Raw genomic sequence first — 12,947 nt, forward strand, 5'->3', positions numbered from 1 at the left:
TGAAAGTCAATTCTAAAAACCAACAGGCTTTTCAAAGTAGTTTTATTTCAGTATGGAATGAGAAACGGTTGACATTAATTCATTGTGTTCCAGGCTTGACTGCTTTTGCTGATCCTTGGCATGTCTGGATAATGAACATGGATTTTTAATGTTGAATTTGACTGCTCAAATTTCTGAAATTGTGAAAAACCCAGACAATATATGTTACAATTGTGCTCTATGTTTAATATTTCCCTTCTCTTCCAGCTCAGAAATCCCCTAGAGAGATACAATGATCTGTGGGATCATTTATAGAAGAAGAAAACAAGACTTTTCAGAAAGGGTTTGTGTAAATTGCGAATAAGGACATTTCATTATTGTGACCCTCAAAAGGTCATATAACTGGATTGTGTTTATACATTTAAATAGTTTAATAATTTCAATTGAACACGTGGATTGAATTAAAATTGGCAGGGGTAACCAGTTTGTTTCATGTTACTGGCACTAATTACAGAAATATTAAATGTGAAAATAATAATTAAAGAAACTAATTAAAGAAACTAAGCAAAAATACATCCATAAATGAAGACAAATGAGACTAGACAATCAGTGAACACAGGAGAAATGCTACTGTATTAAATAAGGACAGGTGTGTATCTGCAATGGCTCTGCTGGCTTTGGGTTTCTGGAAGTTACTGTGTATATGTGCTATATCTTAGCATGTCCAAATTATTGGTGCTTGGGTTTCTAGGTACTGTCACATTTCAGAGTCTGATAGATCAATGCACTGTATAATCTCTTGTATGCTGGCTTTTTTTCGAAACGTACGTGCATCAATTTTTAGAGACATCTGACCAGTTACAGGGCAACAATTAAACACAGCACTTTCCTAAATGATGTGCTTGGTGTACCTACTCACTCAGGTACAGGATAGATAGCTTATTGTGTTCATCAAACCATTTTCTTTTCACTGAATTTACACCTAATCCACCTATTGAAGTATTAAAATGTCTTTCGATTTATAGACAATTCATCAACATACACACACGAATATAAAGAACTTCAGGGTCACCAGAAGATTTTAAAATCTGGCAGGGATTTTTACTTTGATACAGCCTACAAAAACATCTTACACATAACTTTACTATAGTTACTGTTTTCATGATACTACCTGTCTGCTGGTTTTTTTAATGCTCTACCACTGCACTTCAGTTATACAGAAGTGTAATATCACAGCTCTTTCACAGAGACTCATTATGGAGGTGAACAGATGGAACTGGAAAGCCAATGCAGACGCCGTACTGTTCGCTGCAGCTGTTACCGATTACCACCTACAGGCTAGGGTATTAGGTACTTTATTTATATGGCTGTACAACATAAATATCTGCACTATACGTTTTTAAATAAGTAGTTATAAATAAAGTAGTTAATAATCACTTGTAAATGAAACTGGTTAGGTATTGTGGCACTAAGAGCAGGTCAGCAGTAAAGTGTTTCTGCCCCCTGCTGGTGAACAAGATGTACTTTCTCAAATATGATTTCAGCTTCACAGAATGATTACAAAATCAACTAAACTAAGACAGTTATATGAACAGCAATATATTAAATTGTTTAAAAACTGTCTCTACCTTTCTGGTGTCTCCACATTATTTTATTAAAAAAATAACTCTCCTAAATGACTTCCATCCTCTCACCTAGCCAGCCATTTCTCTCTCTGTCTTCCTGTCAACCTTCACATCACTCCATCTGTGTTTAGCAGAGTGAGGAGGAGACTTGTTCATACTCAGGGCTCTTTAGCAGGGCTGGGTAGTTGCTGTTCATTTGGAGAGAGGCCTCACTGGAGATGTCTGAGGGACTGTGCCGGCGCTGCAGGAACTGTGTTGAGTGCTCGGAGCAGTTGCTGAGACGCGGCCGGTAGCAGCTTGCATGTGGCCTGTACAGCTCCTCAGCTGCGTATCGCTTGGTGAACAGGTAGACCGACATGACACCTGCACTCTGAACAGAAAGGTGAGCAGGTTACATTTACAGTACAAGCAAACCCCAGGTCCTAATATTTAATCTGTTAATTTTTTAAATGTTTCAAAATCCAATTTAACCTTAGATTTACATTATATTATGAAAATTATTATATGAATGTAATAAATTATAGGTAATATCTGACTGTTGAGCTGCAAGCACTTGATCTGTTAGGTTCTATAGTTATTTAATTTGATTCAGTTTTCTTTGTAAAGTGCTTTTAGCAATAAATATTTTCACAGTACAGCTTTACAGAAATCCATTCATTCTTTTCTCTACTGCTTGAATTAATGCCATGTGATCTTTGCTCACAAAATTTTTGATCCCAATCAATGGAAAGTCATCTGGAAAAGGCAAAGAGCACAGTAATATTGCACACATTTACCTCTGTCAGTAGGAAGGAGATAGCGGCAAAGGCAAAGGACCAGCCATATTTGTAGCTGAAATAGGCCTCATTACTTTTACTTCTATTCAACATCTCGTCATTGATGCTGGAGATGTAAAGAACGAGACCCACCACGAGAGAAAGGCCTGACAGAGAGACAGAAGGACATAGTGGTATAAGAGAACAATATGGAGAAGACCAGGAAATAGGAACACTAACAGTACCTGAGAGGATGAAGAAAATTCCAGAAGCGAAGGCCAGTACAGTGCGGTGAGGCCGAATGTGTCCGATGTTACTGAGCACAAAGCCGATGAACATGAAGAAGAGGCTGACCAGGGGGAAGGGAGTGGCTGTGCGAATCATCTCTGTATAAAGAAGGTGTTTTTATGGGACAAACATAAAATGTATATCTTTGTTGCAAAGCCTTAGACAATAAACGCACTTAAAAATACATTTAGATACACACACACACACACACACACACACACACTTATATACACTATATTGCCAAAAGTATTCGCTCACCCATCCAAATAATCAGAATCAGGTGTTCCAATCACTTCCATGGCCACAGGTGTATAAAATCAAGCACCTAGGCATGCAGACTGTTTTTACAAACATTTGTGAAAGAATGGGTCGCTCTCAGGATGCCACCTGTGCAACAAATCCAGTCGTGAAATTTCCTCGCTCCTAAATATTCTAATTATAATTATATTATTCTAATAATAACTGTCAGCTGTATTATAAGAACGTGGAAGTGTTTGGGAATGACAGCAACTCAGCCACGAAGTGGTAGGCCACGTAAACTGACGGAGCGGGGTCAGCGGATGCTGAGGCGCATAGTGCGAAGAGGTCGCCAACTTTCTGCAGAGTCAATCGCTACAGACCTCCAAACTTCATGTGGCCTTCAGATTAGCTCAAGAACAGTGCGCAGAGAGCTTCATGGAATGGGTTTCCATGGCCGAGCAGCTGCATCCAAGCCATACATCACCAAGTGCAATGCAAAGCGTCGGATGCAGTGGTGTAAAGCACGCCGCCAATGGACTCTAGAGCAGTGCAGACGCGTTCTCTGGAGTGATGAATCGCGCTTCTCCATCTGGCAATCTGATGGACGAGTCTGGGTTTGGTGGTTGCCAGGAGAACGGTACTTGTCTGACTGCATTGTGCATTGTGCAAGTATAAAGTTTGGTGGAGGGGGGATTATGGTGTGGGGTTGTTTTTCAGGAGCTGGGCTTGGCCCCTTAGTTCCAGTGAAAGGAACTCTGAATGCTTCAGCATACCAAGACATTTTGGACAATTCCATGCTCCCAACTTTGTGGGAACAGTTTGGAGCTGGCCCCTTCCTCTTCCAACATGACTGTGCACCAGTGCACAAAGCAAGGTCCATAAAGACATGGATGACAGAGTCTGGTGTGGATGAACTTGACTGGCCTGCACAGAGTCCTGACCTCAACCCGACAGAACACCTTTGGGATGAATTAGAGCGGAGACTGAGAGCCAGGCCTTCTCGTCCAACATCAGTGTGTGACCTCACAAATGCGCTTCTGGAAGAATGGTCAAAAATTCCCATAAACACACTCCTAAACCTTGTGGACAGCCTTCCCAGAAGAGTTGAAGCTGTTATAGCTGCAAAGGGTGGACCGACGTCATATTGAACCCTATGGATTAGGAATGGGATGTCACTTAAGTTCATATGCGAGTCAAGGCAGGTGAGCGAATACTTTTGGCAATATAGTGTATATATATATATATATATGTATATATATATATATATATATACATATATATATATATATATATATATATATATATACGTATATATATACATACATACATACACACACATATATATATACACTATATATATATATATACTCACTGCAGACGGGGAACACCCCACAAGAGCTGCAGTAGTTTTGGATATATATATATATATATATATATATATATATATATAATTAGAATAGAATAGAATAGAATAAATAGAATACAAGTGCAGAAGAGGCCCAAGCTTTCCCTTCCACAGACGTTTAGTGACAAAATTATAGATGCAGAAGTGTTACAGATTTCTATATTTCCTTACCACAAGAGGGCACTATCCACATTACAGATGCAGCTTATATTTGCAGCGCCACAAATATTCTGCCTATAAAATCTCATACACACCTTTTTATCTATTTGGTTTTTTATCTAACATACAATTTAAAACAAATATATATTATACTCATGTTAGGCCTCTTGTCAAACAGATGTTACTGTCAATCAGTACCTAAGGTGTTACTATTATGAAACCACTGTGGTAGAGGCTTACTGCATAGGGTTTTTATCTTTATATACGCAAAGGCATTAGACTATTACGAATGCATGGAGGGACATCAAAAACTTGATAAAGCAAATCAGCTTTCATGCTTTAGAAACTAAGAGGAAAAAAAATATAAAATAAAAAGGGGCAATTAAGCTTAGCCAGTCTGTGCACTTGCATGTTTTTGGGAGCTGGTAAAAAAAACCTGGTAGAGGACCTTGTGAAAACCCACACAATCACAGAGAACATGTGAAACTGCAGAGAAAGTAACCCAAGCTCAGGACTGAACACGGCATTTAACATCTAACATCGACATCACTGTGGATGACGCTAATGATGATGGTGTTAGAGATGTGAGAGCAAGACAGGCTTAGATAGATTAACCCCAACGGACTTTACAACTAGGGGTGTTTTTTCTCTGTACAGTGTCTGTATCACTTCAAAAACCCAGTGCAAACCATTTGATAAAAGCAAACAGGATACTGTAAATGGGGGGGGGGATTAAAGTTCAGCATTTATTCGTTTTTAGAATGAGGTTTAGCATAGGATCTTTTGCCATACTCATACATCCAGCAAGATGCTGTACATGGTTGCAAGAAGAAAGAAAGGCACTTACTCAGGACACTGACTGTAGATTCACTGGTCAGTTGCACGTTCATAGGCATTAGGTACTCTATAGTAAAGCAGCGGCCCATCTCCTCTCCTAGTAGAGGGAGAAAAAGTGAGAGCGAGAGAGAGTGAGAGTGAGAGAGAGAGAGAGAGAGAGAGAGAGGGAGCCCGTATGAGGATGTCAAAGTGACTCATTGACACTTAAAATGCATTGAGATTTGCAGGATCATGACGCACTCATAGTGTGATCACATGCAGATTACATTTAACCAATACACTGTTTTTTTTATCTTTATGAATAGCTAAAAACAACACTCTTATAGCCTGAGTGTGAGATTAGTTAAATTACTATAGTACCACTTCTCAGCTCCTCATCATACTGTTTTTTATTCACAACACATGCCACAGAGTACGCTAGTGTGTGTGTATGTGTGACTGTATTAATCTGGACATTGTATGTAACCACAATATCCATATAAAGAACTCTACTTGCAATTTCACAGACGGGGAGGTTTCCTTTACAATTACTCAACAATTACAGTGATTTATTGATTGATTAATTATCGATGACATATTTTACATGGGCAAATGTTCAGATGCTCATGAGTTCAAATCCCAGCTTTGCTCCAGAGCTAGACCTTTAACCCCTCTCTCTCTACAGGAGTGCTTGTATAATGGCAGACCCTGTGTCCTGACCCTTATGTTTTCACAAGATTGGATACCTGAAGAAAAGTATTTCACTATACTATACTTGTGGATGTAGCAATTCATCTTCTAGACACAAGTTCCCTACAGGTGGTTTGTGTCATAATGTTTGTTCTTCTTCCGTTTCAATTCCTGTCTTAAAGTGAAGGCAGTACAAAGCTGCAGAAAGTATTGAAGCTTTCCAGCCAATCTGCCAAGCTAAGCAGAAGAAGCCAAGCTAAGAAGTGGTTGATTGGAAGGCCACCAGTGGTCAAGTGATATAGACCTGTGTACTACATGAACCTGCATAGCATTGAGTGTGTAAAATTTGGACAAAGTCAATTAAATTAAGTGTATTTCATCTTTAGCGCAGTCTACACACAAATTTTAAATAATATGTTTTTATTATTTTTTTAATTATATATGTTTGTAATATTATTACTTGTATCTTGTGTTAGCCTCTTAGGTTGTCGATGTGATCATGTAAAATTCTTGAAAGCAATCCCTTAACAGGGCTTCCAGTCATTATCAAAGATGTCATCATAAGCACCAAAAGCACTGAACTTATGCTACTTTCTCGACATATTGTTTAACATTCTGGTACCCAGGTCAATGCTGTCTTTAATTTTTGAAACTGAGTGCATTTTAATAGATGATACCTGTCAGAAAGCAGAGTCTCCACAGGCCAGAATGGAGGTATGTGTGGATGCTGGTGCTCTGATTGAAGGGCAGGATGATGCCCTCCTCTAGATAGAGCCAGTAATCAGTGCTAAGAGCTATGCCCAGCAGGCCCAGGCCACACACTGCAAACACACTGCTCAACAGGGTCAGCGCTTTCCTGCCACACACAGTCATACCACCAACCTCCTGCAGGCAGAGAAAACACCAACTGATGAAGAATGATGATCATACACACCTACACCCACATATGCACTTGACACACAACAATAAAATGCAACTGTTTCTGCGAGGAATGCATCTTTCCTTATTTGCTTTGTAGTTTTGTTTTGTTTTTCAGTTTGAAACCAGATTAAATGAGAATGCACATCTGGAGGTTGCAGAAAGAACAAGCTCAAACAAGGTTTCTCCCACAGATTACTGCAAATCTTCAGCATGGATGAATGTTTAGCAAATACGTAAATACTTGCATAAATTACTTCATACTTTTTTCATAGTACTGTATATGCATTAGTCAATCAGGTCCAATCTATAAGCTTGCCTTCCTGAACTGTTGGCTTGGCTTAGAAATTTGAAATTGCTTCCCCATCCTAAAGCCAAGCTACTGTCTGCAGTTATATTCATTTGTTAGAAGTCATATTTACTATTGGTCAAACAAAGTAACTAAGGTAGTAAGCTTACAGCTCTCAGGATGGAGCTAGTATCTGCTTTGTGATGATCTCTTCGTGTACAAGAAAAAGCTGCACTTCTGTCTTCTGTGCCACCCACACTATAACACATTTTCTTTCACCTTCTTCTTGTCATAAATACTGCACAAAGCTGGGTCAGTTGCTGTGGCTGGGTTTAGTAAATTGCTATGTCTAATCACACAGACTGGGAAATATAGGCTTATAGGCTGCTAATCTGAATAATTCAGCATTTGAGCTGATGTCCATCATGATAGCACTTTGGATGGAATGTTACATGTTACAGTCCTTTACTAGTGCTTAGCATTTTATTTTACACCAATTCAGAATGTAAGCTGGTGTGATGGGTTAAACTACTGCTACTATATTTTGCAATCACAATAAAGTTAAAATATCTATCTATCTATCTATCTATCTATCTATCTATCTATCTATCTATCTATCTATCTATCTATCTATCTTATCTATAGCTATCTATCTATCTATCTATCTATCTATCTATCTATCTATCTATCTATCTATCTATCTATCTATCTATCTATCTATCTATCTATCTATCTATCTATCTATCTATCTATCTATCTATCTATCTATCTATCTATCTATCTATCTAGTGTCCCAGTCATAATTCTACCAATGACAAGCTTCACACTTAACTGCTTTGCTATCTGATTTGTAAGCAGAGCTATGAAAATACAAACACACACATTAAACCCACAATAGAGTGCCAAACATGTACAGTGAGAAATGATGCAGAACCTTACGGCTAGATGCTTAGCAACAGACACCCAATCAGAAACTGAATAGCGTGTAGCTCATATCACATGCTTTGTACAGTCAGAGAAACCCTGTTTGTTGTACAAACAGTAGACAAAGGTGTAATCAGTAAATATGCTGTAAACAATGAAACACCCCCAGTGATGGCCCTTGGGAATGACCCATAATTTCCAAGATGAGAACAGAGCATTAAGCAATGGTGCTACTGTACTGTACAAAAATGCAAGGCTCCCTAGACTTAAAAGTCATTTAAGAAATATTCATATAATTTGCTTCTAGTTTTCATTTCATTTGTCCTTTTGTTTTCTTGCCTTTATGCATCCCAGGAGCCTTAAAACAGCCAAAGACAATTTACTTGGCATGATTTCTTTCTCACTGATGTGAAAGAGTGAGACAAGCTATTATTTAATCTTGTCATGTGCTGCATTTATCCAATCATGGTTGGCACCTCAGATATGCAAATATTAAGGCAGGGTTTAGGGATGTTCATGAATCTGACAGATTTAATTGTTACATTTATGGCATTTGGCAGACACCCCTAACCAGAGCAACTGACATTTGTCCTATTTATACAATTGAACAATTCAGGGTTAAGTGCCTTGCTCAGGGGCCCTGCAGTGACAGCACTCACCAGTCCAGCAGTCCAGCATCTCAAGCACTGAGCTTCCTCTTCCTTGTTATAGTATAAACAGTGTGAAATATTAAACAAGATAACCCAGGCCTCTGCTTAGAATGACTGAGGGTTAACTATTTAAAGTGTGAAAATCCCTTTAGACTACTGCCACACTATCAGTCAAAATTTTGGTCACACCTTCTTATTCACTGTTTTTTCTTCATTTTTATTGTTTTCAACATTGTATATTAACACTGAAGACATTGAACAAATAGGGAATTATGCATTCAACATGTTAAATAACCCAGAATATTTTATATCTATTTTTGATTCTTTAGTCACAGTTTGCTTTGATTCACACTCTTGGCATTCTCTTAGACAGCCTTCCAGATGACTACCTCACTTGGAATGGTTTTCCAACAACTGTGAAGGAATTCCCAGAGATGCTGAGTACCTGTTGGCTGCTTTTCCTTCACTCTCTGGTCCAACACATCCCAAACCATCTCATTTGGCTGGTGGTCTGGCAGGGAACTGTCCCAGTAGCTTCTGACACTTATCCTCTGAAACAGAGGTTAGCTCTTGGTCTTCCTTTCCTGGGACGGTCCTCATGAGAGCCAGTGCACTTGGGGATACATTCAAAGTTCTTGAGACTTTTCAGATTGACTGACCTTCATTTCTTAATGATGAACTGTCTTTTCTCTTAACTTACCTGAATGTTTTCTTGCCATAATATGGATTTGTATAGTAGTTGTATTAGCACTAACAGGGCTAGTGACTCTGTATCCACTCTTAACCTGCACAAGACAGCTGATGGTCTAAAGCACATTAAAAAAGCAAGAATTGTTACAAATGAATTTGACAGAAGCATTCCTGTAAACTGAAAACCGTAGCAGGTAACTACCTCATGAACCTGATGAGAGAATGCCATGAGTGTGCCAAGGTCTTATCAAAGCTAAATGTAGCTCCTTTTGGACAATTCAAAATATAAAACATAATTTCATACATGTTCTTTTTTATAGTTTGGGTGTCTTCAGTATTACTGTACAATATTGAAAATAATAAAAATAAAGAAACAACACTGACATAGAAGGTGTGACTGGTACTGTATATCTAATAAAATTAAGATAAAATTATAAGTTAATAATAAGCAGTGACTTGGTTGAAATATGTACTCATATTTATGAATAAGTGATCCGTACTGTAACTTAGAGTCTGACATTTGCTCTATGTTGGAATTATCATTAAAATATGGTGTTGAACAAAAACATTCTTTTGTTTTAAGGAGCTAATTACAAAACAACTAGTTTGTGCAGCACTTCTGAGTACTAGCACATTTGATCATTTTCGTGTTTATAACCGAGGTTGCTTTTATTCTACGAAAGTGTCTGCTAGGTGAACTGACATTTAATTAGAAACATAAATGAGATTTAGTCATGTGGCACGTTGTTCACGTGTGTCAAACAATCAGCGTTCTTCCCTTGTGTCAAACAGCTAGAAGAGTGTGAAAATGTGCTTGCATCAGTGGATGAGTCATTTCACTGTTCCAGTGGGAGGAGGAGGAACCTTTTTACCAATGTCTGACTGTACGCTTAGACTAATCTACACATCCAGGTGACCTAAGAGTGATGAATCATTCCTGTTCCTTCCAAAGATCTGCCTCTACATCTCTCTCTCTCTCTCTCTCTCATTCTATTTTCACACGTATTTTCCTTCCCTTTAGTATCCAGCAGTGATTAGGCACTCAAACTCACTTGCTGTAGTCTTTCTGTCTTTCTCCAGAAGTCTGCACCTAAACACAATATTGTACGCACACATGAATACACACATTACATTTGACATGTCAGATGTCAGTAAGAGCCACCAACAAGCTAGTGAAAAACTAATATATAACTCATATAGAGATTTTTCTATAAAATCTCATATAGATTTTCTCTTTACCCTCTAAAAGGACATACGATTTAGAGTAACAGTTTTCGTATTATCAGACTGTGCCTTTTTCTTATGAATACAAAGGTACACAGAAAAATCCATAATGCTAAAGTGAAGTGTAGTGCAAATAAATGCTAAAAGAGTTCCTGGATACTGTGCCGCATAACACAAAGTATGCATCTCTCTCTCTCTCTCTCTCTCTCTTTTCTCAGAGTGTGTGTGTGTGGGCTGCTGATGCCAAATAGGTAGGTTATATATATTTATTTCTGACAGTAATACAGCTTGTAAATTTGACATTTAAAAAAAAAAAGACTCCCTAAAGTGATGTGAATCTGAGGAATGTAAGAGCCTATTTTGGACATCTTTAAATCCTACTTAGAAAACCCAAGCACCAGCTGAGATGTGGTCAGACAAAACATACACAAAATAAGTACCCAGTTTACCCCCTTTCACTGCATTTACATTAGCAGTAGTTTAACCCATCACACCAGCTTACATTCTGAATTGGTGTAAAATAAAATGCAAAGCACATCAATATTTCTATTACTATTCTTAAAAATAGTGCAAAAAACAAAAACATTTTATTTCAGTTGGTAGTTCCTTTAAAAAAAGAAAATTAATTGAAATATAAATATTGCTTTCCTTTAACCATTAAAAATGAGTTTGCAAACAAACTAACTAACCAGCAGTAAAATACTAGTATACCTGTCCGTACTTCTGTACAGAACAGATGTATACAGTGATGGACATTACCTTGAGAAAGATGAGGGAAAATATGGACTGTCGAGCTCTGGTGCGGATAAAACTGTCTAACAGTCCAGCAGACTCAGCTGTTAAGCTTAGGTTTGATTCAGAAATGAAAAGAGGTTAAAATCCAGCTGTGGAAACGAACTCACGAGAACATTCACCTTCCTCTTCTCCAGCTGCGTCCTCCAGTCACAGTGACTCGCGTGCGTAAAGCAAGCGCGCGTGAATACTGCCCCGTCCCCCAAACCGCACAATGACACTCCAGTGACATTTCACTAAAGCCTGTGTGACACACCTGCTAGCTCACTACTCGGACATGCGGTTTGAGACAAAACCCCGCAAGTTTTTAAAGCCACAGTCACAGCAAAAGACGCCTACCATATCGAAATGATATACAGCTCTGGAAAAAAATAAGAGACCACTGCCCAATCTCCAGATTTGAACCCTACTGAAAACCTCTGGAATGTCATCAAGAGGAAGATGGATGGTCACAAACCAACAAGTAAAGCTGAGCTGTTTGCTTTTTTTGCAAAAAGACGGGTATAAAGTTCCCCAACAGCAATGTGAAAAACTGGTGGAAAGCATGGAGCCAAAACACATGCAAATCGGGGTTATTCCACCAAATACTGATTTCTTAATGTTATTTAGCCAAAGCATTAACACAATTTGTTTACAAATTATTTGCATTTTGTTTGATTTGAGTTATTAAAGCTCTGCAAATACTGCATGATCTTGTGTTATTTTGATGTGTTGTCATTTCCTTTAAATATACACTCTAAATAACAATAGTTATATTTTGAATTTAGGAGAAATATTGTCAGCAGTTCACAAAAATGAAACAAAACTGTTCATCTCACCAATACATGCACCTGGAAGAAAAAAACATAAGAAATTGATTATATTGCAGTGGTCTCTTTTTTTCTTTCCCCCCCCCCAAGAGCTGTATGTTCTAGTCCCATTAAGGTGGTCTTCTCCAAAGTTTTGCTAGAATGTTTTCCGTAGCACACAATTGTCTAGAGTGACAACATTAAGCAGCCCCTTCTTACTAATGGCTGAATAAGCACAAAACCCTGCAGCTACAGGGAAGTGAGTCCTCATCATGGCACGTGTTAATGGGTGGGATATATTAGGAAGCAAGTGAACATTTTGTCCTCAAAGCTGATGTGTGAGAAGCAGGAAAAATGGACAAGCGTAAGGATTTGAGCAAATTTGACAAAGGGCCAAATTTTGATGGCTAGATGACTGGATCAGAGCATCTCCAAAACTACTGCAGCTCTTGTGGGGTGTTCCCCGTCTGCAGTGAGTATATATATATATATATATATATATATATATATATATATTCTATATTGCCAAAAGCTATTCGCTCACCTGCCTTGACTCGCATATGAACTTAAGTGACATCCCATTCCTAATCCATAGGGTTCAGTATGACGTCGGTCCACCCTTTGCAAATATAACAGCTTCAACTCTTCTGGGAAGGCTGTCCACAAGGTTTAGGAGTGTGTTTATGGGAGTGCACAGTCATGTTGGAAGAGGAAG

General features: G+C 38.4%; 1 protein-coding gene across 2 annotated transcripts; it reads right to left on the reverse strand.

Moving 5' to 3' along the window:
* Positions 1-31: 31 nt before the first annotated feature.
* Positions 32-12,363, reverse strand: cacng5b (calcium channel, voltage-dependent, gamma subunit 5b). 2 transcript variants are annotated; one of them, XM_058412815.1, is made up of 7 exons: positions 11,412-12,363; positions 10,481-10,518; positions 6,635-6,842; positions 5,299-5,385; positions 2,605-2,745; positions 2,381-2,526; positions 32-1,974 (listed from the first exon to the last, which is right to left on the reverse strand). In XM_058412815.1, exons 3-7 carry the CDS (start codon positions 6,828-6,830, stop codon positions 1,732-1,734), a joined length of 813 nt encoding a protein of 270 aa, XP_058268798.1. In that variant the 5' UTR covers positions 6,831-6,842; positions 10,481-10,518; positions 11,412-12,363; the 3' UTR covers positions 32-1,731. The 2 variants fall into 2 exon arrangements, with proteins under 2 accessions (XP_058268798.1, XP_058268797.1); XM_058412814.1 differs by lacking the exon at positions 10,481-10,518 and having other exon boundaries at positions 11,412-12,362.
* Between the last annotated feature and the right edge of the window lie 584 nt (positions 12,364-12,947).

Source organism: Hemibagrus wyckioides, linkage group LG02 (assembly GCF_019097595.1).
Source record: "Hemibagrus wyckioides isolate EC202008001 linkage group LG02, SWU_Hwy_1.0, whole genome shotgun sequence".
Taxonomy (NCBI): Eukaryota; Metazoa; Chordata; class Actinopteri; order Siluriformes; family Bagridae; genus Hemibagrus; species Hemibagrus wyckioides.